Source organism: Tachysurus fulvidraco, chromosome 4, assembly GCF_022655615.1.
Source record: "Tachysurus fulvidraco isolate hzauxx_2018 chromosome 4, HZAU_PFXX_2.0, whole genome shotgun sequence".
Classification (NCBI taxonomy): Eukaryota; Metazoa; Chordata; class Actinopteri; order Siluriformes; family Bagridae; genus Tachysurus; species Tachysurus fulvidraco.
Window position 1 is genome coordinate 30,803,595 of NC_062521.1, and position 27,950 is coordinate 30,831,544.

At 40.6% G+C, this 27,950-nt stretch overlaps 1 protein-coding gene across 2 annotated transcripts in view; it reads left to right on the plus strand.

Annotated features, from left to right (window-relative positions):
• LOC113646501 overlaps positions 1-27,604 on the plus strand; it is a 201,010-nt gene extending 173,406 nt beyond the window's left edge. The window contains exons 28-81 of one of the 2 annotated variants that reach the window (XM_047812366.1): positions 2,834-2,941; positions 3,124-3,278; positions 3,383-3,504; positions 4,144-4,205; positions 4,306-4,413; positions 4,596-4,750; positions 4,855-4,976; positions 5,616-5,677; positions 5,778-5,885; positions 6,068-6,222; positions 6,327-6,448; positions 7,088-7,149; positions 7,250-7,357; positions 7,540-7,694; positions 7,799-7,920; positions 8,560-8,621; positions 8,722-8,829; positions 9,012-9,166; positions 9,279-9,400; positions 10,040-10,101; positions 10,202-10,309; positions 10,492-10,646; positions 10,751-10,872; positions 11,511-11,572; positions 11,673-11,780; positions 11,963-12,117; positions 12,222-12,343; positions 12,988-13,049; positions 13,150-13,257; positions 13,440-13,594; positions 13,699-13,820; positions 14,459-14,520; positions 14,621-14,728; positions 14,911-15,065; positions 15,170-15,291; positions 15,931-15,992; positions 16,093-16,200; positions 16,383-16,537; positions 16,642-16,763; positions 17,404-17,465; positions 17,566-17,673; positions 17,856-18,010; positions 18,114-18,235; positions 18,875-18,936; positions 19,037-19,144; positions 19,344-19,498; positions 19,603-19,724; positions 24,764-24,825; positions 24,926-25,021; positions 25,241-25,419; positions 25,512-25,633; positions 25,744-25,805; positions 26,938-27,217; positions 27,444-27,603. In XM_047812366.1, coding sequence (XP_047668322.1) covers positions 2,834-2,941; positions 3,124-3,278; positions 3,383-3,504; positions 4,144-4,205; positions 4,306-4,413; positions 4,596-4,750; positions 4,855-4,976; positions 5,616-5,677; positions 5,778-5,885; positions 6,068-6,222; positions 6,327-6,448; positions 7,088-7,149; positions 7,250-7,357; positions 7,540-7,694; positions 7,799-7,920; positions 8,560-8,621; positions 8,722-8,829; positions 9,012-9,166; positions 9,279-9,400; positions 10,040-10,101; positions 10,202-10,309; positions 10,492-10,646; positions 10,751-10,872; positions 11,511-11,572; positions 11,673-11,780; positions 11,963-12,117; positions 12,222-12,343; positions 12,988-13,049; positions 13,150-13,257; positions 13,440-13,594; positions 13,699-13,820; positions 14,459-14,520; positions 14,621-14,728; positions 14,911-15,065; positions 15,170-15,291; positions 15,931-15,992; positions 16,093-16,200; positions 16,383-16,537; positions 16,642-16,763; positions 17,404-17,465; positions 17,566-17,673; positions 17,856-18,010; positions 18,114-18,235; positions 18,875-18,936; positions 19,037-19,144; positions 19,344-19,498; positions 19,603-19,724; positions 24,764-24,825; positions 24,926-25,021; positions 25,241-25,419; positions 25,512-25,633; positions 25,744-25,805; positions 26,938-27,217; positions 27,444-27,539 — 6,199 coding nt within the window. In that variant the 3' untranslated portion in view covers positions 27,540-27,603. Of the gene's footprint in view, positions 1-2,833; positions 2,942-3,123; positions 3,279-3,382; positions 3,505-4,143; positions 4,206-4,305; positions 4,414-4,595; positions 4,751-4,854; positions 4,977-5,615; positions 5,678-5,777; positions 5,886-6,067; positions 6,223-6,326; positions 6,449-7,087; positions 7,150-7,249; positions 7,358-7,539; positions 7,695-7,798; positions 7,921-8,559; positions 8,622-8,721; positions 8,830-9,011; positions 9,167-9,278; positions 9,401-10,039; positions 10,102-10,201; positions 10,310-10,491; positions 10,647-10,750; positions 10,873-11,510; positions 11,573-11,672; positions 11,781-11,962; positions 12,118-12,221; positions 12,344-12,987; positions 13,050-13,149; positions 13,258-13,439; positions 13,595-13,698; positions 13,821-14,458; positions 14,521-14,620; positions 14,729-14,910; positions 15,066-15,169; positions 15,292-15,930; positions 15,993-16,092; positions 16,201-16,382; positions 16,538-16,641; positions 16,764-17,403; positions 17,466-17,565; positions 17,674-17,855; positions 18,011-18,113; positions 18,236-18,874; positions 18,937-19,036; positions 19,145-19,343; positions 19,499-19,602; positions 19,725-24,763; positions 24,826-24,925; positions 25,022-25,240; positions 25,420-25,511; positions 25,634-25,743; positions 25,806-26,937; positions 27,218-27,443 lie in introns of both variants that reach the window. The other variant, XM_047812368.1, reaches the window with a different exon arrangement.
• The last annotated feature ends 346 nt before the right edge of the window (positions 27,605-27,950 follow it).

Sequence of the window (27,950 nt, forward strand, 5' to 3'; positions counted from 1 at the left end):
ATTGTACACAACACAACCTACAACACCACCAACATCAGCAGAAACTACTGCAGTGACAACACCGGTTACCTCAACAAGCACAATTCTAGTGACAATAAGTCCAACAACTGAAACATCCTCTACAACACCAACAACAGAATCTGCCACCACAACTCTAAACACAACACAACCTACAACAGCACCAACATCAGCAGAATCTACTGCAGTGAAAACCAATGTTACCACAACAAGCACAATTCCAGTGACAACCACTACAACAAGTGAAGCATCCACTACAACACCAACAGTAGAATCTGCCAGCACAACTTTATCCACAACACAAGCTTCAACAACATCAGCAGAAACTACAGCAGTGACAACCACTGTTTCAACTGAAACATCCACTACAACACCATCAACAGAATTCGCCACCACAACATTGTACACAACACAAACTACACCACCAGCATCAGCAGAAACAACCACGTTGACAACAACCAGCACCCCAACAAGTAAAATTCAAGACACACCCACTGTGACAACTAGTGCATCCACTCCAAAACCAACAACAGAATCTGCCACCACAACTCTATACACAACACAAGCTACAACACCACCAACATCAGCAGAAACTACTGCAGTGATAACAACTGTTACCCCAACAAGCACAATTCCAGTGAGAACCACTCCAACAACTGAAACATCCACTACAACACCAACAAGTGAATCTGCCACCACAACTCTATACACAAAACAGCCTACAACACCCCCAGCATCAGCAGACACAACTACAGTTACAACTACTGTTACCCAAACAAGCACAATTCCAGTGACAATCACTTCAAGAACTGAAACATCCATGACAACAGCAACAACTGAATCGGGCACAACAATTCTATACACACCACAACCTAAATCACCAACATCATCAGCAGAAATAGAATCTGCCACCACACCACAACCTACAACATCAACAGAAACAACCACTTTGGCAACAACTTGCACCCCAACAAGCACAATTCCAGAGACAACCACAGCAACAACTGAAGCATCCACTACATCACTAACAGCAGAATCTGCCATGACAACTCTATACACAACACAACCTACAACACCACCAAGAACACCAGAATCAAGTGCATTAACAACAAATTTTACCCCAACAAGCACAATTCCAGGGACAACCACTGCAAGTGAAGCATCCACTACAACACTAAGAGCAGAATCTGTAACGACAACTTTAAAGACAACACAAGCTTCAACAACAGCAGAAACTACTGCAATGACAAGTACTGTTACCCAAACAAGTACAATTCAGGAAACAACCACTTCTACAACAATGACATCTACTACAACACCAACAAGAGAATTAACTAAAACTGTACCTTCAACAGCTAATGAAGAAACCACTGCCATTGCATCCAATACAAATGCTACAACGATCAAAGAACCAACCACAGAAGCAGCACTTTCAGTAATGTATGTTTACGTAGTTTTATATATATATATATATATATATATATATATATATATATATATATATATATATATATATATATAATTATTTATTAATTAATTTATTTACTAAGTAGTCCAAACACTTGTATTTAATAAAGAATTAATTCTGCAGTTGAAGAAAAAAATAATTAACCATAATGTTTTATTTCATCAGATCTGGTTCTGCTGTGGTTAAGACCACGATGGTCTTCAATTCCTCATCTCCTGTTCCCAGTGAGAGTTTGGTCCTCACTGTAATCCAGACTCTTCTGAGTGCTCGACTCACAAACCTCACTGACTCTGTAAAAGTGCTGAACTTCACCTATGAGAGTATGTTTGTTTTACTGATAACACAAATATGTACTACACAAATGATTATTTCATCTCTATGATGTCTTTATCTGTATTTCAAAGTCATCTGATTTGTTCCACAGAAACTTCAGACACTCGCTATGCGGTAAAACTCAGAATTCAGATCAGTAACGTCAGCATTTCACAGAACCCTGAATTAGTGAATGATACCTACAACCAAGTGGAGAGCATCATCAACAATGTTGTGAGTGTACATCACTATGTGCTTAATGATATTCTCACAAATATCCAGAGATGACGTTGGATCCAGTTGCACAGATGAATACAAAACAGTTTAAAAGTAGTCTAAAAGTCAACAGATCAACCCAGGGTTATCTGAGGAAGTACAGACTCACAGTGGGATAAATCAGGGAAAGGTCAAAATACAATAGTTAAAACTGTGCAGAAATCTGCAACAGGATCATAAACAATAATCAAATAGAGGACTGCAATGGGGGAATTTAAAAGGGTCAGATATGTCTCACAGAAATAGTAGAAAGACTTTGCAACAGCAGACATCAAACATATTCCATATGTAGGGACATAAATGCAGTGAATTCCCTCAGGGATGCAAAGCAGTTCAGAACTCAGGTAACAGTGACTCCTGTGGTCAGTGGGAGAAGGACAGGTAGTGACTCTAACCTTTCTGTGTTTAAAATGTATGATGTTGAAAGAGACAGGGAGGTGTTGGTCTCTCTGCTCACTCTGGTGCTGGATCAAGCAGTTTAGGGAATGAAGCGATGGATAGATCATGTCTGTATATTCAGTTGAAAACAAACAGGAAAAAAATTCATCGGTTCTTTCGTCAAACATAAAAACTGATTAATTATCTTTCTTTCTACAGTTAAACACACTTCTAAATGAACCTGCTGCCAAACCGTTCGAACCCCAGAGCTCACTCTTCACGTAAGATCACAGCAGTGTTCTTTGCACTCTCAAATAACAGTGTGTTCATTCTTATTGTACAGTCAATTGTATTGTGACTTTTGTCTTCTACTGCTAACAGGAGTTCAGGAAACCAGGTTAATGGTGACATGACATACCACTTCCAAGATGGAGACACTATAACACCAGCATCTTTCCTGAATGAGATTAAAGCACAAAGCACACCTATGTAAGTGTCCTGATATTAATTTCAGAAGTTTACATTCAGTCAGTGTGTTCTTACCCTCTGTTTGTAAAGTCTGTTCATTTATATATAATTAATAATACTCTTTTGAACATTTGACTTTAATAGGGAATTTAATCAGCAGTCTGACTGTAAAAAATAATCACCATAATGTTTTATTTCATCAGATCTGGTTCAGCTGTGGTTCAGACCACGATGGTCTTCAATTCCTCATCTCCTGTTCCCAGTGAGAGTTTGGTCCTCAGTGTAATCCAGACTCTTCTGAGTGCTCGACTCACAAACCTCACTGACTCTGTAAAAGTGCTGAACTTCACCTATGAGAGTATGTTTGTTTTACTGATAACACAAATATGTACTACACAAATTATTATTTCATCTCTATGATGTCTTTATCTGTATTTCAAAGTCATCTGATTTGTTCCACAGAAACTTCAGATACCCGCTATGCGGTAAAACTCAGATTCCAGATCAGTAACGTCAGCATTTCACAGAACCCTGAATTAGTGAATGATACCTACAACCATGTGGAGAGCATCATCAACAATGTTGTGAGTGTACATCACTATGTGCTTAATGATATTCTCACAAATATCCAGAGATGACGTTGGATCCAGTTGCTCAGATGAACAAAAACAGTTTAATAGTTAGTCTAAAAGTCAACAGATCAACCCAGGGTTATCTGAGGAAGTACAGACTCACAGTGGGGTAAATCAGGGAAAGGTCAAAATACAATAGTTTAAACTGCACAGTAATCTGCAACAGGATCATAAACAATAATCAAATAGAGGACTGCAATCGGGGAATTTAAAAGGGTCAGATATGTCTCACAGAAATAGTAGAAAGACTTTGCAACAGCAGACATCAAACATATTCCATATGTAGGGACATAAATGCAGTGAATTCCCTCAGGGATGCAAAGCAGTTCAGATCTCAGGTAACAGTGACTCCTGTGGTCAGTGGGAGAAGTACAGTTAGTGACTCTAACCTTTCTGTGTTTAAAATGTATGATGTTGAAAGAGACAGGGAGGTGTTGGTCTCTCTGCTCACTCTGGTGCTGGATCAAGCAGTTTAGGGAATGAAGGGATGGATAGATCATGTCTGTATATTCAGTTGAAAACAAACAGGAAAAAAATTCATCGGTTCTTTCGTCAAACATGAAAACTGATTAATTATCTTTCTTTCTACAGTTAAACACACTTCTGAATGAACCTGCTGCCAAACCGTTCGAACCCCAGAGCTCTCTCTTCACGTAAGATCACAGCAGTGTTCTTTGCACTCTCAAATAACAGTGTGTTCATTCTTATTGTACAGTCAATTGTATTGTGACTTTTGTCTTCTACTGCTAACAGGAGTTCAGGAAACCAGGTTAATGGTGACATGACATACCACTTCCAAGATGGAGACACTATAACACCAGCATCTTTCCTGAATGAGCTTAAAGCACAAAGCACACCTATGTAAGTGTCCTGATATTAATTTCAGAAGTTTTCATTCAGTCAGTGTGTTCTTACCCTCTGTTTGTGACGTCTGGACATTTATATAAAATTAATAATATTCTTTCGAACATTTGAATTTTACAGAGAATTAAATCAGCAGTCTGACTGTAAAAAATAATCACCATAATGTTTTATTTCATCAGATCTGGTTCAGCCGTGGTTCAAACCACGATGTTCTTCAATTCTTCCTCTCCTATTCCCAGTGAGAGTTTGGTCCTCACTGTAATCCAGACTCTTCTGAGTACTCGACTCACAAACCTCACTGACTCTGTAAAAGTGCTGAACTTCACCTATGAGAGTATGTTTGTTTTACTGATAACACAAATACGTATTACACAAATTATTATTTCTTCTCTATGAAGTCTTTATCTGTATTTCAAAGTCATCTGATTTGTTCCACAGAAACTTCAGACATCCGCTATGCTGTAAAACTCAAATTCCAGATCAGTAACGTCAGCATGTCACAGAACCCTGAATTAGTGAATGATACCTACAACCAAGTGGAGAGCAACATCAACAATGTTGTGAGTGTACATCACTATGTGCTTAATGATATTCTCACAAATATCCAGAGATGACGTTGGATCCAGCTGCTCAGATGAATACAAAACAGTTTAAAAGTAGTCTAAATTTTAACAGATCAACCCAGGGTTATCTGAGGAAGTACAGACTCACAGTGGGATAAATCAGGGAAAGGTCAAAATGCAATAGTTAAAACTGCACAGTAATCTGCAACAGGATCATAAATAATAATCAAATAGAGGACTGCAAACAGGGAATTTAAAAGGGTCACATATGTCTCACAGAAATAGTAGAAAGACTTTGCAACAGCAGAGATCAAACATATTCCATATGTAGGGACATAAATGCAGTGAATTCCCTCAGGGATGCAAAGCAGTTCAGATCTCAGGTAACAGTGACTCCTGTGGTCAGTGGGAGAAGTACAGGTAGTGACTCTAACCTTTCTGTGTTTAAAATGTATGATGTTGAAAGAGACAGGGAGGTGTTGGTCTCTCTGCTCACTCTGGTGCTGGATCAAGCAGTTTAGGGAATGAAGGGATGGATAGATCATGTCTGTATATTCAGTTGAAAACAAACAGGAAAAAAATTCATCGGTTCTTTCGTCAAACATAAAAATTGATTAATTATCTTTCTTTTTACAGTTAAACACACTTCTAAATGAACCTGCTGCCAAACCGTTCAAACCCCAGAGCTCTCTCTTCACGTAAGATCACAGCAGTGTTCTTTGCACTCTCAAATAACAGTGTGTTCATTCTTATTGTACAGTCAATTGTATTATGACTTTTGTCTTCTACTGCTAACAGGAGTTCAGGAAACCAGGTTAATGGTGACATGACATACCACTTCCAAGATGGAGACACTATAACACCAGCATCTTTCCTGAATGAGATTAAAGCACAAAGCACACCTATGTAAGTGTCCTGATATTAATTTCAGAAGTTTACATTCAGTCAGTGTGTTCTTACCCTCTGTTTGTAAAGTCTGTTCATTTATATATAATTAATAATACTCTTTTGAACATTTGACTTTAATAGGGAATTTAATCAGCAGTCTGACTGTAAAAAATAATCACCATAATGTTTTATTTCATCAGATTTGGTTCAGCTGTGGTTCAGACCACGATGGTCTTCAATTCCTCATCTCCTGTTCCCAGTGAGAGTTTGGTCCTCAGTGTAATCCAGACTCTTCTGAGTGCTCGACTCACAAACCTCACTGACTCTGTAAAAGTGCTGAACTTCACCTATGAGAGTATGTTTGTTTTACTGATAACACAAATATGTACTACACAAATTATTATTTCATCTCTATGATGTCTTTATCTGTATTTCAAAGTCATCTGATTTGTTCCACAGAAACTTCAGATACCCGCTATGCGGTAAAACTCAGATTCCAGATCAGTAACGTCAGCATTTCACAGAACCCTGAATTAGTGAATGATACCTACAACCATGTGGAGAGCATCATCAACAATGTTGTGAGTGTACATCACTATGTGCTTAATGATATTCTCACAAATATCCAGAGATGACGTTGGATCCAGTTGCTCAGATGAACAAAAACAGTTTAATAGTTAGTCTAAAAGTCAACAGATCAACCCAGGGTTATCTGAGGAAGTACAGACTCACAGTGGGGTAAATCAGGGAAAGGTCAAAATACAATAGTTTAAACTGCACAGTAATCTGCAACAGGATCATAAACAATAATCAAATAGAGGACTGCAATCGGGGAATTTAAAAGGGTCAGATATGTCTCACAGAAATAGTAGAAAGACTTTGCAACAGCAGACATCAAACATATTCCATAAGTAGGGACATAAATGCAGTGAATTCCCTCAGGGATGCAAAGCAGTTCAGAACTCAGGTAACAGTGACTCCTGTGGTCAGTGGGAGAAGTACAGTTAGTGACTCTAACCTTTCTGTGTTTAAAATGTATGATGTTGAAAGAGACAGGGAGGTGTTGGTCTCTCTGCCCACTCTGGTGCTGGATCAAGCAGTTTAGGGAATGAAGGGATGGATAGATCATGTCTGTATATTCAGTTGAAAACAAACAGGAAAAAAATTCATCGGTTCTTTCGTCAAACATGAAAACTGATTAATTATCTTTCTTTCTACAGTTAAACACACTTCTAAATGAACCTGCTGCCAAACCGTTCGAACCCCAGAGCTCTCTCTTCACGTAAGATCACAGCAGTGTTCTTTGCACTCTCAAATAACAGTGTGTTCATTCTTATTGTACAGTCAATTGTATTGTGACTTTTGTCTTCTACTGCTAACAGGAGTTCAGGAAACCAGGTTAATGGTGACATGACATACCACTTCCAAGATGGAGACACTATAACACCAGCATCTTTCCTGAATGAGCTTAAAGCACAAAGGACACCTATGTAAGTGTCCTGATGTTAATTTCAGAAGTTTACATTCAGTCAGTGTGTTCTTACCCTCTGTATGTAAAGTCTGTTCATTTATATATAAATAATAATATTCTTTCGAACATTTGAATTTTACAGAGAATTAAATCAGCAGTCTGACTGTAAAAAATAATCACCATAATGCTTTATTTCATCAGATCTGGTTCAGCTGTGGTTCAGACCACGATGGCCTTCAATTCCTCCTCTCCTATTCCCAGTGAGAGTTTGGTCCTCACTGTAATCCAGACTCTTCTGAGTACTCGACTCACAAACCTCACTGACTCTGTAAAAGTGCTGAACTTCACCTATGAGAGTATGTTTGTTTTACTGATAACACAAATACGTATTACACAAATTATTATTTCTTCTCTATGAAGTCTTTATCTGTATTTCAAAGTCATCTGATTTGTTCCACAGAAACTTCAGACATCCGCTATGCTGTAAAACTCAAATTCCAGATCAGTAACGTCAGCATGTCACAGAACCCTGAATTAGTGAATGATACCTACAACCAAGTGGAGAGCAACATCAACAATGTTGTGAGTGTACATCACTATGTGCTTAATGATATTCTCACAAATATCCAGAGATGACGTTGGATCCAGCTGCTCAGATGAATACAAAACAGTTTAAAAGTAGTCTAAAATTCAACAGATCAACCCAGGGTTATCTGAGGAAGTACAGACTCACAGTGGGATAAATCAGGGAAAGGTCAAAATACAATAGTTAAAACTGCACAGTAATCTGCAACAGGATCATAAACAATAATCAAATAGAGGACTGCAAACGGGGAATTTAAAAGGGTCACATATGTCTCACAGAAATAGTAGAAAGACTTTGCAATAGCAGACATCAAACATATTCCATATGTAGGGACATAAATGCAGTGAATTCCCTCAGGGATGCAAAGCAGTTCAGATCTCAGGTAACAGTGACTCCTGTGGTCAGTGGGAGAAGTACAGGTAGTGACTCTAACCTTTCTGTGTTTAAAATGTATGATGTTGAAAGAGACAGGGAGGTGTTGGTCTCTCTGCTCACTCTGGTGCTGGATCAAGCAGTTTAGGGAATGAAGGGATGGATAGATCATGTCTGTATATTCAGTTGAAAACAAACAGGAAAAAAATTCATCGGTTCTTTCGTCAAACCTAAAAACTGATTAATTATCTTTCTTTTTACAGTTAAACACACTTCTAAATGAACCTGCTGCCAAACCGTTCAAACCCCAGAGCTCTCTCTTCACGTAAGATCACAGCAGTGTTCTTTGCACTCTCAAATAACAGTGTGTTCATTCTTATTGTACAGTCAATTGTATTGTGACTTTTGTCTTCTATTGCTAACAGGAGTTCAGGAAACCAGGTTAATGGTGACATGACATACCACTTCCAAGGTGGAGACACTATAACACCAGCATCTTTCCTGAATGAGCTTAAAGCACAAAGCACACCTATGTAAGTGTCCTGATGTTAATTTCAGATGTTTACATTCAGTCAGTGTGTTCTTACCCTCTGTATGTAAAATCTGTTCATTTATATATAATTAATAAATTTCTTTCGAACATTTGACTTTAATAGGGAATTTAATCAGCAGTCTGACTGTAAAAAATAACCACCATAATGTTTTATTTCATCAGATCTGGTTCAGCTGTGGTTCAGACCACGATGGTCTTCAATTCCTCATCTCCTGTTCCCAGTGAGAGTTTGGTCCTCACTGTAATCCAGACTCTTCTGAGTGCTCGACTCACAAACCTCACTGACTCTGTAAAAGTGCTGAACTTCACCTATGAGAGTATGTTTGTTTTACTGATAACACAAATACGTACTACACAAATTATTATTTCATCTCTATGACTTCTTTATCTGTATTTCATCTTTCATAAGTCATCTGATTTGTTCCACAGAAATTTCAGACTTCCGCTATGCGGTAAAGTTCACATTCCAGATCAGTAACATCAGCATGTCACAGAACCCTGAATTAGTGAATGATACCTACAACCAAGTGGAGAGCATCATCAACAATGTTGTGAGTGTACATCACTATGTGCTTAATGATATTCTCACAAATATCCAGAGATGACGTTGGATCCAGTTGCTCAGATGAACAAAAACAGTTTAATAGTTAGTCTAAAAGTCAACAGATCAACCCAGGGTCATCTGAAAAAGTACAGACTCACAGTGGGGTAAATCAGGGAAAGATCAAAATACAATAGTTTAAAACTGTGCAGAAATCTGCAACAGGATCATAAACAATAATCGAATAGAGGACTGCAATGGGGAAATTTAAAAGGGTCAGATATGTCTCACAGAAATAGTAGAAAGACTTTGCAACAGCAGACATCAAACATATTCCATATGTAGGGACATAAATGCAGTGAATTCCCTCAGGGATGCAAAGCAGTTCAGAACTCAGGTAACAGTGACTCCTGTGGTCAGTGGGAGAAGTACAGGTAGTGACTCTAACCTTTCTGTGTTTAAAATGTATGATGTTGAAAGAGACAGGGAGGTGTTGGTCTCTCTGCTCACTCTGGTGCTGGATCAAGCAGTTTAGGGAATGAAGGGATGGATAGATCATGTCTGTATATTCAGTTGAAAACAAACAGGAAAAAAATCATCGGTTCTTTCGTCAAACATAAAAACTGATTAATTATCTTTCTTTCTACAGTTAAACACACTTCTAAATGAACCTGCTGCCAAACCGTTCAAACCCCAGAGCTCTCTCTTCATGTAAGATCACAGCAGTGTTCTTTCCACTCTCAAATAACAGTGTGTTCATTCTTATTGTACAGTCAATTGTATTGTGACTTTTGTCTTCTATTGCTAACAGGAGTTCAGGAAACCAGGTTAATGGTGACATGACATACCACTTCCAAGGTGGAGACACTATAACACCAGCATCTTTCCTGAATGAGCTTAAAGCACAAAGCACACCTATGTAAGTGTCCTGATGTTAATTTCAGAAGTTTACATTCAGTCAGTGTGTTCTTACCCTCTGTTTGTGACGTCTGTTAATTTATATATAATTAATAATATTCTTTCGAACATTTGAATTTTACAGAGAATTAAATCAGCAGTCTGACTGTAAAAAATAACCACCATAATGTTTTATTTCATCAGATCTGGTTCAGCTGTGGTTCAGACCACGATGGTCTTCAATTCCTCATCTCCTGTTCCCAGTGAGAGTTTGGTCCTCACTGTAATCCAGACTCTTCTGAGCGCTCGACTCACAAACCTCACTGACTCTGTAAAAGTGCTGAACTTCACCTATGAGAGTATGTTTGTTTTACTGATAACACAAATGCGTACTACACAAATTATTATTTCTTCTCTATGATGTCTTTATCTGTATTTCAAAGTCATCTGATTTGTTTCACAGAAACTTCAGACACCCGCTATGCGGTAAAACTCAAATTCCAGATCAGTAACATCAGCATGTCACAGAACCCTGAATTAGTGAATGATACCTACAACCAAGTGGAGAGCATCATCAACAATGTTGTGAGTGTACATCACTATGTGCTTAATGATATTCTCACAAATATCCAGAGATGACGTGGGATCCAGTTGCACAGATGAATACAAAACAGTTTAAAAGTAGTCTAAAAGTCAACATATCAACCCAGTGTTATCGAGGAAGTACAGACTCACAGTGGGATAAATCAGGGAAAGGTCAAAATACAATAGTTAAAACTGTGCAGAAATCTGCAACAGGATCATAAACAATAATCAAATAGAGGACTGCAATGGGGGAATTTAAAAGGGTCACATATGTCTCACAGAAATAGTAGAAAGACTTTGCAACAGCAGACATCAAACATAATCCATATGTAGGGACATAAATGCAGTGAATTCCCTCAGGGATGCAAAGCAGTTCAGATCTCAGGTAACAGTGACTCCTGTGGTCAGTGGGAGAAGTACAGGTAGTGACTCTAACCTTTCTGTGTTTAAAATGTATGATGTTGAAAGAGACAGGGAGGTGTTGGTCTCTCTGCTCACTCTGGTGCTGGATCAAGCAGTTTAGGGAATGAAGGGATGGATAGATCATGTCTGTATATTCAGTTGAAAAGAAACAGGAAAAAAATTCATCGGTTCTTTCGTCAAACATAAAAACTGATTAATTATCTTTCTTTTTACAGTTAAACACACTTCTAAATGAACCTGCTGCCAAACCGTTCGAACCCCAGAGCTCTCTCTTCACGTAAGATCACAGCAGTGTTCTTTGCACTCTCAAATAACAGTGTGTTCATTCTTATTGTACAGTCAATTGTATTGTGACTTTTGTCTTCTACTGCTAACAGGAGTTCAGGAAAGCAGGTTAATGGTGACATGACATACCACTTCCAAGGTGGAGACACTATAACACCAGCATATTTCCTGAATGAGCTTAAAGCACAAAGCACACCTATGTAAGTGTCCTGATGTTAATTTCAGATGTTTACATTCAGTCAGTGTGTTCTTACACTCTGTATGTAAAATCTGTTCATTTATATATAATTAATCAAATTCTTTCGAACATTTGACTTTAATAGGGAATTTAATCAGCAGTTTGACTGTAAAAAATAATCACGATAATGTTTTATTTCATCAGATCTGGTTCAGCTGTGGTTAAGACCACGATGGTCTTCAATTCCTCATCTCCTGTTCCCAGTGAGAGTTTGGTCCTCAGTGTAATCCAGACTATTCTGAGTGCTCGACTCACAAGCCTCACTGACTCTGTAAAAGTGCTGAACTTCACCTATGAGAGTATGTTTGTTTTACTGATAACACAAATACGTACTACACAAATTATTCTTTCATTTCTATGATTTCTTTATCTGTATTTCAAAGTCATCTGATTTGTTCCACAGAAACTTCAGACACCTGCTATGCGGTAAAACTCAGATTCCAGATCAGTAACGTCAGCATTTCACAGAACCCTGAATTAGTGAATGATACCTACAACCATGTGGAAAGCATCATCAACAATGTTGTGAGTGTACATCACTATGTGCTTAATGATATTCTCACAAATATCCAGAGATGACGTTGGATCCAGTTGCACAGATGAATAAAAACACTTTAATAGTTAGTCTAAAAGTCAACAGATCAACCCAGGGTTATCTGAGGAAGTACAGACTCACAGTGGGGTAAATCAGGGAAAGGTCAAAATACAATAGTTAAAACTGTGCAGAAATCTGCAACAGGATCATAAACAATAATCGAATAGAGGACTGCAATGGCAGAATTTAAAAGGGTCAGATATGTCTCACAGAAACAGTAGAAAGAATTTGCAACAGCAGACATCAATCATATTCCATATGTAGGGACATAAATGCAGTGAATTCCCTCAGGGATGCAAAGCAGTTCAGAACTCAGGTAACAGTGACTCCTGTGGTCAGTGGGAGAAGTACAGGTAGTGACTCTAACCTTTCTGTGTTTAAAATGTACAGTATGATGTTGAAAGAGACAGGGAGGTGTTGGTCTCTCTGCTCACTCTGGTGCTGGATCAAGCAGTTTAGGGAATGAAGGGATGGATAGATCATGTCTGTATATTCAGTTGAAAACAAACAGGAAAAAAATTCATCGGTTCTTTCGTCAAACATGAAAACTGATTAATTATCTTTCTTTCTACAGTTAAACACACTTCTAAATGAACCTGCTGCCAAACCGTTCGAACCCCAGAGCTCTCTCTTCACGTAAGATCACAGCAGTGTTCTTTGCACTCTCAAATAACAGTGTGTTCATTCTTATTGTACAGTCAATTGTATTGTGACTTTTGTCTTCTACTGCTAACAGGAGTTCAGGAAACCAGGTTAATGGTGACATGACATACCACTTCCAAGATGGAGACACTATAACACCAGCATCTTTCCTGAATGAGCTTAAAGCACAAAGCACACCTATGTAAGTGTCCTGATATTAATTTCAGAAGTTTTCATTCAGTCAGTGTGTTCTTACCCTCTGTTTGTGACGTCTGGACATTTATATAAAATTAATAATATTCTTTCGAACATTTGAATTTTACAGAGAATTAAATCAGCAGTCTGACTGTAAAAAATAATCACCATAATGTTTTATTTCATCAGATCTGGTTCAGCTGTGGTTAAGACCACGATGGTCTTCAATTCCTCATCTCCTGTTCCCAGTGAGAGTTTGGTCCTCACTGTAATCCAGACTCTTCTGAGTGCTCGACTCACAAACCTCACTGACTCTGTAAAAGTGCTGAACTTCACCTATGAGAGTATGTTTGTTTTACTGATAACACAAATATGTACTACACAAATTATTATTTCATCTCTATGATGTCTTTATCTGTATTTCAAAGTCATCTGATTTGTTCCACAGAAACTTCAGACTTCCGCTATGCGGTAAAACTCAGATTCCAGATCAGTAACGTCAGCATTTCACAGAACCCTGAATTAGTGAATGATACCTACAACCATGTGGAGAGCATCATCAACAATGTTGTGAGTGTACATCACTATGTGCTTAATGATATTCTCACAAATATCCAGAGATGACGTGGGATCCAGTTGCACAGATGAATACAAAACAGTTTAAAAGTAGTCTAAAAGTCAACATATCAACCCAGTGTTATCGAGGAAGTACAGACTCACAGTGGGATAAATCAGGGAAAGGTCAAAATACAATAGTTAAAACTGTGCAGAAATCTGCAAAAGGATCATAAACAATAATCAAATAGAGGACTGCAATGGGGGAATTTAAAAGGGTCAGATATGTCTCACAGAAATAGTAGAAAGACTTTGCAACAGCAGACATCAAACATATTCCATATGTAGGGACATAAATGCAGTGAATTCCCTCAGGGATGCAAAGCAGTTCAGATCTCAGGTAACAGTGACTCCTGTGGTCAGTGGGAGAAGTACAGGTAGTCACTCTAACCTTTCTGTGTTTAAAATGTATGATGTTGAAAGAGACAGGGAGGTGTTGGTCTCTCTGCTCACTCTGTTGCTGGATCAAGCAGTTTAGGGAATGAAGGGATGGATAGATCATGTCTGTATATTCAGTTGAAAACAAACAGGGAAAAAATTCATCGGTTCTTTCGTCAAACATAAAAACTGATTAATTATCTTTCTTTCTACAGTTAAACACACTTCTAAATGAACCTGCTGCCAAACCTTTCGAACCCCAGAGCTCTCTCTTCACGTAAGATCACAGCAGTGTACTTTGCACTCTCAAATAACAGTGTGTTCATTCTTATTGTACAGTCAATTGTATTGTGACTTTTGTCTTCTACTGCTAACAGGAGTTCAGGAAAGCAGGTTAATGGTGACATGACATACCACTTCCAAGATGGAGACACTATAACACCAGCATCTTTCCTGAATGAGCTTAAAGCACAAAGCACACCTATGTAAGTGTCCTGAGATTAATTTCAGAAGTTTTCATTCAGTCAGTGTGTTCTTACCCTCTGTTTGTGACGTCTGGACATTTATATATAATTAATAATATTCTTTCGAACATTTGAATTTTACAGAGAATTAAATCAGCAGTCTGACTGTAAAAAATAATCACCATAATGTTTTATTTCATCAGATCTGGTTCAGCCGTGGTTCAAACCACGATGTTCTTCAATTCTTCCTCTCCTGTTCCCAGTGAGAGTTTGGTCCTCAGTGTAATCCAGACTCTTCTGAGTACTCGACTCACAAACCTCACTGACTCTGTAAAAGTGCTGAACTTCACCTATGAGAGTATGTTTGTTTTACTGATAACACAAATACGTACTACACAAATTATTATTTCTTCTCTATGATGTCTTTATCTGTATTTCAAAGTCATCTGATTTGTTCCACAGAAACTTCAGACACCCGCTATGCTGTAAAACTCAAATTCCAGATCAGTAACGTCAGCATGTCACAGAACCCTGAATTAGTGAATGATACCTACAACCAAGTGGAGAGCAACATCGACAATGTTGTGAGTGTACATCACTATGTGCTTAATGATATTCTCACAAATATCCAGAGATGACGTTGGATCCAGTTGCTCAGATGAACAAAAACAGTTTAATAGTTAGTCTAAAAGTCAACAGATCAACCCAGGGTTATCTGAGGAAGTACAGACTCACAGTGGGGTAAATCAGGGAAAGGTCAAAATACAATAGTTAAAACTGCACAGTAATCTGCAACAGGATCATAAACAATAATCAAATAGAGGACTGCAAACGGGGAATTTAAAAGGGTCAGATATGTCTCACAGAAATAGTAGAAAGACTTTGCCACAGCAGACATCAAACATATTCCATATGTAGGGACATAAATGAAGTGAATTCTCTCAGGGTTGCAAAGCAGTTCAGATCTCAGGTAACAGTGACTCCTGTGGTCAGTGGGAGAAGTACAGGTAGTGACTCTAACCTTTCTGTGTTTAAAATGTATGATGTTGAAAGAGACAGGGAGGTGTTGGTCTCTCTGCTCACTCTGGTGCTGGATCAAGCAGTTTAGGGAATGAAGGGATGGATAGATCATGTCTGTATATTCAGTTGAAAACAAACAGGAAAAAAATTCATCGGTTCTTTCGTCAAACATAAAAACTGATTAATTATCTTTCTTTGTACAGTTAAACACACTTCTAAATGAACCTGCTGCCAAACCGTTCGAACCCCTGAGCTCTCTCATCACGTAAGATCACAGCAGTGTTCTTTGCACTCTCAAATAACAGTGTGTTCATTCTTATTGTACAGTCAATTGTATTGTGACTTTTGTCTTCTACTGCTAACAGGAGTTCAGGAAACCAGGTTAATGGTGACATGACATACCACTTCCAAGATGGAGACACTATAACACCAGCATCTTTCCTGAATGAGCTTAAAGCACAAAGCGCACCTATGTAAGTGTCCTGATGTTAATTTCAGATGTTTACATTCAGTCAGTGTGTTCTTACACTCTGTATGTAAAGTCTGTTCATTTATATATAATTAATAATATTCTTTCGAACATTTGACCTTAATAGGGAATTTTATCAGCAGTCTGACTGTAAAAAATAATCACCATAATGTTTTATTTCATCAGATCTGGTTCAGCTGTGGTTCAGACCACGATGGTCTTCAATTCCTCATCTCCTGTTCCCAGTGAGAGTTTGGTCCTCAGTGTAATCCAGACTCTTCTGAGTGCTCGACTCACAAACCTCACTGACTCTGTAAAAGTGCTGAACTTCACCTATGAGAGTATGTTTGTTTTACTGATAACACAAATATGTACTACACAAATTATTATTTCATCTCTATGATGTCTTTATCTGTATTTCAAAGTCATCTGATTTGTTCCACAGAAACTTCAGACACCCGCTATGCGGTAAAACTCAGATTCCAGATCAGTAACGTCAGCATTTCACAGAACCCTGAATTAGTGAATGATACCTACAACCAAGTGGAGAGCATCATCAACAATGTTGTGAGTGTACATCACTATGTGCTTAATGATATTCTCACAAATATCCAGAGATGACGTTGGATCCAGTTGCACAGATGAATACAAAACTGTTTAAAAGATAGTCTAAAAGTCAACATATCAACCCAGGGTTATCTGAGGAAGTACAGACTCACAGTGGGATAAATCAGGGAAAGGTCAAAATACAATAGTTGAAACTGCACAGAAATCTGCAACAGGATCATAAACAATAATCGAGTAGAGGACTGCAATGGCAGAATTTAAAAGGGTCAGATATGTCTCACAGAAATAGTAGAAAGACTTTGCAATGGCAGACATCAAACATATTCCATATATAGGGACATAAATGCAGTGAATTCCCTCAGGGATGCAAAGCAGTTCAGATCTCAGGTAACAGTGACTCCTGTGGTCAGTGGGAGAAGTACAGGTAGTGACTCTAACCTTTCTGTGTTTAAAATGTATGATGTTGAAAGAGACAGGGAGGTGTTGGTCTCTCTGCTCACTCCGGTGCTGGATCAAGCAGTTTAGGGAATGAAGGGATGGATAGATCATGTCTGTATATTCAGTTGAAAACAAACAGGAAAAAAATTCATCGGTTCTTTCGTCAAACATAAAAACTGATTAATTATCTTTCTTTCTACAGTTAAACACACTTCTAAATGAACCTGCTGCCAAACCGTTCGAACCCCAGAGCTCTCTCTTCACGTAAGATCACAGCAGTGTACTTTGCACTCTCAAATAACAGTGTGTTCATTCTTATTGTACAGTCAATTGTATTGTGACTTTTGTCTTCTACCTCTAACAGGAGTTCAGGAAAGCAGGTTAATGGTGACATGACATACCACTTCCAAGATGGAGACAGTATAACACCAGCATCTTTCCTGAATGAGCTTAAAGCACAAAGCACACCTATGTAAGTGTCCTGATATTAATTTCAGAAGTTTACATTCAGTCAGTGTGTTCTTACACTCTGTATGTAAAGTCTGTTCATTTATATATAATTAATAATACTCTTTTGAACATTTGACTTTAATAGGGAATTTAATCAGCAGTCTGACTGTAAAAAATAATCACCATAATGTTTTATTTCATCAGATTTGGTTCAGCTGTGGTTCAGACCACGATGGTCTTCAATTCCTCATCTCCTGTTCCCAGTGAGAGTTTGGTCCTCACTGTAATCCAGACTCTTCTGAGTGCTCGACTCACAAACCTCACTGACTCTGTAAAAGTGCTGAACTTCACCTATGAGAGTATGTTTGTTTTACTGATAACACAAATATGTACTACACAAATTATTATTTCATCTCTATGATGTTTTTATCTGTATTTTAAAGTCATCTGATTGTTCCACAGAAACTTCAGACACCCGCTATGCGGTAAAACTCAGATTCCAGATCAATAACGTCAGCATTTCACAGAACCCTGAATTAGTGAATGATACCTACAACCATGTGGAGAGCATCATCAACAATGTTGTGAGTGTACATCACTATGTGCTTAATGATATTCTCACAAATATCCAGAGATGACGTGGGATCCAGTTGCACAGATGAATACAAAACAGTTTAAAAGTAGTCTAAAAGTCAACAGATCAACCCAGGGTTATCTGAGGAAGTACAGACTCACAGTGGGATAAATCAGGGAAAGGTCAAAATACAATAGTTAAAACTGTGCAGAAATCTGCAACAGGATCATAAACAATAATCAAATAGAGGACTGCAATGGGGGAATTTAAAAGGGTCAGATATGTCTCACAGAAATAGTAGAAAGACTTTGCAACAGCAGACATCAAACATATTCCATATGTAGGGACATAAATGCAGTGAATTCCCTCAGGGATGCAAAGCAGTTCAGATCTCAGGTAACAGTGACTCCTGTGGTCAGTGGGAGAAGTACAGGTAGTGACTCTAATCTTTCTGTGTTTAAAATGTATGATGTTGAAAGAGACAGGGAGGTGTTGGTCTCTCTGCTCACTCTGGTGCTGGATCAAGCAGTTTAGGGAATGAAGGGATGGATAGATCATGTCTGTATATTCAGTTGAAGACAAACAGGAAAAACATTCATCGGTTTTTTCGTCAAACATAAAAACTGATTACTTATTTCTCTTTCTACAGTTAAACACACTACTAAATGAACCTGCTGCCAAACCATTCGAACCCCAGAGCTCTCTCTTCACGTAAGATCACAGCAATGTTCTTTCCAATCTCTAAGAACAGTGTGTTAATTCTTATTGTACAGTCAATTGTATTGTGACTTTTGTCTTCTACTGCTAACAGGAGTTCAGGAAACCAGGTTAATGGTGACATGACATACCACTTCCAAGATGGAGACACTATAACACCAGCATCTTTCCTGAATGAGCTTAAAGCACAAAGCACACCTATGTAAGTGTCCTGATGTTAATTTCAGAAGTTTACATTCAGTCAGTGTGTTTTTACCCTCTGTTTGTAAAGTCTGTTCATTTATATATATTTAATAATACTCTTTTGGACATTTGACTTTAATAGGGAATTTAATCAGCAGTCTGACTCTAAAAAATAATCACGCTTAATAGTCATTAATAATAATGCTTTATTTCATCAGATCTGGTTCAGCTGTGGTTCAGACCACGATGGTCTTCAATTCCTCCTCTCCTGTTCCCAGTGAGAGTTTGGTCCTCAGTGTAATCCAGACTCTTCTGAGTGCTCGACTCACAAACCTCACTGACTCTGTAAAAGTGCTGAACCTCACCTATGAGAGTATGTTTGTTTTACTGATAACACAAATACGTACTACACAAATTATTATTTCTTCTCTATGACTTCATTATCTGTATTTCAAAGTCGTCTGATTTGTTCCACAGAAACTTCAGACACCTGCTATGTGGTAAAACTCAAATTCCAGATCAGTAACATCAGCATGTCACAGAACCCTGAATTAGTGAATGATACCTACAACCAAGTGGAGGGCATAATCAACAATGCTGTAAGTGTACATCACTATGTGCTTAATGTCATTCTACAAGCATTCCTGACCTTTTTTGGATCATCAATTAATCATTAGTACTCTTTCGAGGGAACAGGGATGCTGTTTCAGGGCTGACACTATGGGAATGCTACTTTAAGGAAGTGGTCTCTGAAGCTCTGTGGGCACATATACCAATTTTATGGCATAGCAAGGACACGTGATGAAGTGATTATGCGCAAGTCCGTTTAATGCCATCTTCCATCACATTACTCCAGCTTCATTGTCTTTGATTTGATCCCTGGAGCTTACTTAGAAATTTCTTACAAAAAAGACCTATTATCGCGCGTTGTTTCTATGCTCAATCCGCAGGTGTCTGTCTTTAATCCAGCCAAGCACCTGGCTTTTATTCTTCTGCTTTGTCTTTGGGAGCTCACTTGGTCGATTTCTCCTTAATCGAACATGGAATTATAAGAATTTTCTTTATTCAATTACTCGATTTAGGCATTGAGGAGCTTAATGTAGGCAATGACTGTAAGAAACAGTTAAATTGCTACACAACGTCTCTAGGTTACGACCGTAACCCTAGTTCCCTGAGGAACGAGACGCTGCGTCGAAACGCTACGGGAACACCCTCTGCGTGACCGCGCTCTGAACCACGTGTGTAATCTGACCAATAGGCGTTGGGACGTGACGTCATCGGCGGGTGACGTTGCGTAAACAGGAAGCTACAAATGGCTGCGAGATGGACAAGACGGTAGCTTCTGCGACAGAAGGTAAGCACCGCAGGGATGCAGGAAGTGTGGCACGGAGACGCAGCGTTTCATTCCTTAGGGAACTAGGGATACGGTCGTAACCTAGAGTCGTTCCCTTTCGGAACTCGAGGGCCTTGGCACCTGCACATAGGATAGAGGAGCCCGGGGTGGCTCTGAGGTCAAGGTCATAGAACCTGACGAAGGTCAGCGGGGTGGACCAACCTGCAGCACCACAGATGTCTTGGAGTGCCACTCCAGCGGACTAGGCCGTAGAGGCCACCACACTCCGGGCGAGTGAGCTCGGACCCCGAACGGTGCGGGGAAGCCAGAGGGCTTGTGAGCCGGCAATCGCATCCACTCCCCAACAGCTCAACGTCTGCATAGCTGCCGGGAAACCCTTCCCGTTAGGGCCGTAGCAGACAAGCAGCCGCACCGATTCTCTCCATGGCCACTCATGACCGCACCCCAACTTGTGAGGGAAGCGTCCGTCGTTAGCGTCACGTGGCGACATGGAGCCCCCAACATGGGGCCTTGGGACAGAAATGTTCGGTCTTTCCAAACATCCAAGGCTCGAAGGGCACACCACGAGACCTTGATGGAATGATTTGGGTTTCCCCTGAGAAAAAACCCCCTGCCCCGGAGACGCCACTGGAGGGGCCTCATGTGCAGGAGGCCGAGTGGGATTACGCTGGACGCCATAGCCATGAGCCCTGCAGCCTCTGGAACTGTTTCGCTGTGAGTGGCTGGCCTTCTCCCACTCTCCTGACAGAGGTGAGGATGACTTCGACCCGAGCAGGTGACAACCATGCCTGCATCCTGGCCGAGTCCCATATCACGCCCAAAAAGGTGGTTCTCTGTGCTGGAGAGAGCACACTTTTGCTGGCATTTAGCCGAAACCCAAGCACCTTCATGCAGGTGAAGACGACATCTCGATGACGCAATGCCTGGTGCTCCGACTGAACCAGAATCAACCAGTCATCGAGGTAATTTAAAATGCGGATGCCCTGGAGCCGCAGCGGGGTCAGTGCTGCGTTGACGCATTTCGTGAAGATGCAGGGCGATAGTGCTAGGCCAAAAGGGAGGACACGATATTGTTAAGCTTCGCCCCCGAAAGCAAACCTCACGAACCTCCTGTGTGCAGGAAGGATGGAAACGTGAAAGTACGCGTCTTCCAGGTCTATTGTGACGAACCAGTCCCCTGATCTGATCAGTCACGACCTCCCTGAGGGTGAGCATCCTGAACCTGAGCCTCCTGAGAGAGCGGTTCAAGGAGCGTAGATCTAGAATGGGACGCAACCCCCATCCTTCTTCGGAACGATGAAGTACGGGCTGTAAAAGCCTGACTCTCGAACTGAGGGGGGACCACCTCGATGGCTCCTTTCCTCAGGAGTGTGTGCACTTCTTGATCCAGGACTAGAGCCTGCTCGGGTCCCACTAGAGTGGGACACATCCCATTGAAATGGGGAGGAGAGGACGCGAACTGAACTGTGTAGCCGTCCTCTATGGTCCGCAGGACCCACCGGGAGACACCTGGCAGCTCCTCCCAAGCTGTCAGAAAGTTCCTCAGGGGAACCAGCCCCTCAGGGCTGGCCTCTGACCCACTCAGAGCAGCTGGGGCCAAGCCCTGCAGCTGATGGCGCCTAGCGAGAGGCGGCGGACCCTCCCCCTCCACAATGAACCTTCGGGTGGAAAGGTGGGGAGCGAACCGCTGGAGGGAAGCCACGCCCTGAAGCACATCTTGTGGCAGAGCTGACAGACCGGCCTCCATGACCCGAACGGCCGGAGCCACGTACTGCGGCCGTTGACACCTCCTGAGAGGTGGCGGGCCTCCCCCATCCGTACCGAGACTTTGGGTGGAAGTGGAGGGAGGTGCCCGCTGGAGGGGGGCCGTGCTCTGGATCACATCCTGTGGCAGAGCCAACGGCCTAATGCCCCGGTGGTGTAGGGGACGGATGGGCACTGTCACGTGAGATGTGCCCCAACCACCCAACCGTAGACCGTCAATGGCAGCTTGTCAAAGGCGAGGGTGACCCTCAGGTCACCCTGTTCCTTCTTGGGCCTAGAACGTCGCCTCAGGCCCTTAGGCCCCGCCCGCCGAGATCGGGTGGCCAAGCTCTGTCTCTGGACTTCGCGGTGCCCGGAAGGACCAGGCTGGGGCTGTCGCCGAACAGCCCCACGAGATCGCCGAGGGAGGTACTGCTGAAACGCAGCCGACTGCTTTTTAGACTCCTGGAAATTGTGTACGACTGCCGTTACAGTGTCGCCAAACAGTCCAGGAGGAGCCATCGGTCCATCCAGTAGCACAGCTCGATCCTTGTCCGGGAGGTCGGACAAGGTGAGCCACAGATGCCTTTTTGTGGCCACCAGGGCCGCCATAGACCGCCCAACGGCCCGCGTCGTGTGCTTCGTGGCCCGAAGAGTCAAATCAGCAGTGCAACACAACTCCTCAATATCAGCGGCCCTGGATCTAAGTCCCTCATCCAAATCACGTAGCAGGTCAGCCTGGTATGCCTGCAACACACCCATGGTGTGGAGGCAGCCCGTGGCCTGACCTGCTGCCACGTAAGCCTTCCCTACTAAGGCTGACGTAGCACGTAGCGGCTTAGTAGGGAACACCAGAGCCTTTAGCGATGATGCTACACTAGGGGAGAGATAGCTAGCCAGCGTCTTGTCCACACGCGGCATTGCCCCGTAGCCGCACGCCTTAGCCCCAACCACATTCACGTAAAGTGTGGAGTGACTAGGAGAAGTGCGCATAGAGTACGGGGTTTCCCAGGATCTGGACACCTCGGCGTGCAGATTGGGAAAAAATGGCAGGCTCCGGGGCTGAGGAAGTGACACAAGGCGCAGGAAACTTCCAGCTTACTGGGTGTGCGCTGCTTCTGCTGCTCCACTGGCCAATCTAAATCCAGCTTGGCTACGGCTTGTGTCACGACCTCGAGGAGCTCCTCATACAGCACAGGCTGTGAGGAGCCCACGGGCTCACTAGCATCCATCAGCTCTCCATCATTGGAGGGAGAGACATGTAATGCCGCGCTGCCCGCGCCGGGAGAAGAAGCAGCCATCGGGCCTGCTTCTCCGTGAGAGCCGGAGCTCGATTCAGCAGACGAGGCTGGAGAGGACTCATCCGCCTCCAATCCTGCTGCTAAGTTGACCTGTGAGCCCCACTAGACCCGGTGCCACTTTGCCTCGGCAAGAGCGGGACCGGAGCGCGAGGGAGAGCGCTCTCTGGGAGCGAAGCGTGCGCATAGCCTTGCGGCTGCAAGAGCCGCAAGAGCCGATTGTGCATGCTCCACTCCCAAGCAAACCACGCATCGATCGTGCAAATCCTTCCCGGTAATGAAACGGGGACACAGAAAAACACACTTTTGGAATTTTTGTCTGCCAGCCGTCACTCGATCACAAACACGGTATCAGGAAAACAGTACTTACCTGACCGAGCAGAAGCTAGCGTCTTTTCCATCAATTGCTACCGCTTCCACCTTCATGCAGGCGTCTCCCATTTCCACAGACCTCCACACTGTGCTGTTGAGGCTGTGTAGTGACACATATTCTGCCTGTTAATTTTCCTCTGACTTTTAGGAAAGGCCTACAATCTTGTAGGTTAACCTGGTATGGTGCTGCACACAACCCCAATTTTACAGGCTTACCAAGCTGATCTGCTAAAAGAGCTCATCTGTGGTCAGAAGGAATCCTAATGCCCAATGGCTAGGGTTTCCAAGGTTGCCAAACCTCGTTCCTCCAAGAGAAACTTCTCTCATTTTTGAGGAAAGGGGGCAATGAACATGTTCCCCTCCCAGATAGGGACTCTGGCTATTACAGACGGTATTTGGTAGCAGACCCGTCAGGTCAGAGGAGACCGTAGGGCTGTCATTTCGGCCAGGCATGCTAAGAAGTAATCCTGATGCTTTTCAGGAAGGCTTCCCCTACTTTCTGTTCTGCCACCTCTGGTGCTTTGGGGAGCAGTGGGCTCCATGCCTACCCCTCTTCCATGCACAGATCTGGACCCTGGGATAGCACCTGCCAGTGTACTGTTTTAGAACACTAGAAGGGTTAGGTTTAGGGTTAGAGTTACGTGCCGTGGATTCGTACCCTTCTTATGTGTGGAAAGACCCCACTTTCTACTACAGTATGAGAGTTAAATGTATCAACTGTTAAATTCTTGTGTTAAAATTTCATTTTTGAAATTGAAAAAATCATATTCTAAATATTTCATTTTAATACAATATAATTTTGCACACTGTGTATTAGTGAATTGATTTAATGTCTCACATTCATACTGATGAATTATCTTTCCTTATCCAGTTAAACACACTTCTAAATGAAGCTGGTGCAGAACCATTCAACCCACAGAGGTCTTTCTTCACGTGAGTTCACAGTGGTGTTCTGTACAGAAAATACTTTCTGTATTTTGAAATGTAAACCAAATTATATTGTGATGTTTGAATATATTTCTACTGTTAACAGGATTTCAGGAACCCAGGTTATAGGAGACATGTTGTACAACTGCCAAGTTGGAGACACTAAAACACCAGCATCTTTCCTGAATGATATTTCACCTGTGTAAGTGTTCTGAAATATAATTTCAAAAGTTATTTGTTCTAACAAAATGTGTTAAATGCCCTCTCATTCAATTATAGTCAGTTACTCACGTTGTTATTCTATTCTAAACGATCCAGTTTTCATCAGCTATTATTTACTTAATGACTGTAATGACTTGTTCTTTATGTTCTACTTTTTTCTTCATGTACTTTACAAGTTATATTTGTTTTCTGCTTTCAGATTGGGGAATGTTCTGATATATATACGTCTAGTTTTTAAGAATTTGACCAAAGTACCTAGTGAGGCTGATGTTCTCAATGCTGCTAATGCTCTGCTGGATGCAAAGATCAGAAGAGCACGAGATCTTGTAACACAAAAACTGAGTGATCCTGTGAGCATACAGGATGTCACCTATCAGAGTGAGTCTAGTTTATTAATCTCCCTAAATTAGAATTAAAATATATTAACTGTAATGTGTTAAATATAATCCTGTTCATTATCTACCTTTCAGAAATTGACAACAACTCGTACATTATAAGCTTTGGATTCAAAATCAGCAATGTGACAATCTCCAAGGACACTCAGCTGAGGAATGGAACATATTCTTTAATCGAAAACACCATCAACAGCTTGGTATGTGTTAGCAACTTCTCTTCGTCTCCAAATTATTTTACACTCTAAAATAAAAATAAATAAATAAATAAAATAAAATACTAAGACAACTTTTTATCCCTCTTTTTTAGCTGAACAATATTCTGAATGTCAAAAATGCAACTCAATTTGACTTCCCACAAGGAAACTACACGTAAGTGTCTTCATTTTACAAAACTGATTCAAATTTCAAACATTATTTTCAAGCGTGTATTTAGAGGATTTAATGCTTAAAAGCTACAACGAAGTTGATGCAGCCTCATCCCCTAGCGGTGGTGGCTCGTTCACGACACGGCGGTCAAATAAGTGGTTAAGGAATAAAATAAACATTTGATTTTGAAGAAATATCTCTATGCTGGAGCCATTACAGTAAACTGGAAGGTTTTGAAAGATTGAGTAATATGAGCCAATTTTTCATCATTGGTTGATGAATGGTGAAATGAATCAAGATCATGTGCAGATGGTCACCGATTAGAGCAGTTGGTAAGGCAATGGGTTCCTGATGGAAGATTGTAGATTCAAGCCCCAGTCCTACCAAGCTGCATCCGTTACCCCAGACTGTTCCAGGGATGCTGTATACTGGTCGTGACCCTGTGCATACATACATGATACATAAAAGCTGCTTCTTCTTAGGATACAAGCATCAGGATAGTATTAATAGAAATAATTAATTTAAAATATGAACTGCCTTAATATTATAGAAAGATTCAAAGACATGTCGGATATAACTGTAGATTTATTATTAAATTACAGGCATACTAAAAAATGTAGAAGACAATTAGTCAGGTGATCAGCAAACAGGCTGGACTGGTCTTAAGCTTTGTATTTCTTGGCTGAGGTCATAAGAATTCACAATTTATATTTTACTACACAAACAAATAAAAATAACAGGATAACGTAGGATGTTCTTACACAATACAAACAGAAAAAAATGTAGTACTTGAGATCTTAAATTGTTTCTCAGTGTATTAAAAATATAAAGTAGCCCATTTAACTAACAGTGCACAGTCCAAGGAACCCTGAGCACCTGATATATTGCTGAATAACTGCAGCCTTCCTAAGTGAACACGTTGATGTTTATCTCCAGGTGAATACTTGTACATACAGGATCTAGTCAATGTTACTGTAGGTTTAGTGATAAAACCAAAAGAGGAATGAGACCAACATAAAAGACCTGCCTTTAAAAACACATTCTTGGGCTCTACAATGAAATGATTATCTGTCATGTGTTCTTTAAGGGTAGGAAATACACTGAATTTATATTTTTCATCTCTCTTTTCCTCCAGATTTAATGGTACAGAAATTGTGGCCAATTCAGAATACGTCTTTGTGGAAGGTGACACCAAGTGGACACCAAGTGGATTTCTAAATGCAGTACTCAACATTAGCGGTCTGTCGACCCTCACTACTGCTGCTGCCCAAACAGACCCCCCTGTCCACGTAGTCCTGAGGCCCACAGTCCAAGCACAGAACACCACCACTGGTGGAAATTCTGCTTGGATCCTGGGCATCATTATCCCCTGCAGTATAGTCATTATTCTCATACCCTGCTGGATTCTACTCTGTGTAAGTGTCACCAAAATTGCTTGTAAACCATATACGTTTAGGATGCTCTTTGACATGAAATATAAATATTCTTATTTTTATATGTCAATAATTTTTTGCAGAACCTGACTAAGATTATTTGTTCAACTTGATTAAAGATGTTATTTTACAACAATAAAAATAAGCATAAATATCTAATCAGAATCTCTCCTCTACTCCCCCTTGTCTCTCTTTATTTAACTTTCAGTGTCTGCTCTGTGGCTGCTGTGCTGGTTTAAGGAGGCGCTACAGCAGAAGACGGTCCTACACCGTCCAATATGCAACAAGAAATGGACTCTTTTAAAAACAGATAATGTGTAAAATAATGTCTTGTATCATTTGAATTTATTGGAATCAATTATTTATTTAAATATTTATTATTTTTTTTAGAATATTTATTTATTTATTTAAATATTTATTTATTTGTTTGTTTGTTTATATATTTATTGAATTTCAAGCTGCATGTAGGCTGCATACTATAAAGAAAATAATCAACAGAATGTATATATATATATTTCATTCTTGCATATGCATAAATATGTTTATTTTGCCTGATATTAATATCTTATAATAAAGCTGATAATATTATGTCTGTAAATGGGTATTTTTCTATTTTTATCATTTGAAAACTTTGGCATGAAGAAATAAGTGTTGGGTCTCTGGTGAAATCAGAATTTGCACTGACCCAGTAGTTCACTAAAGTACAAACTGTTGT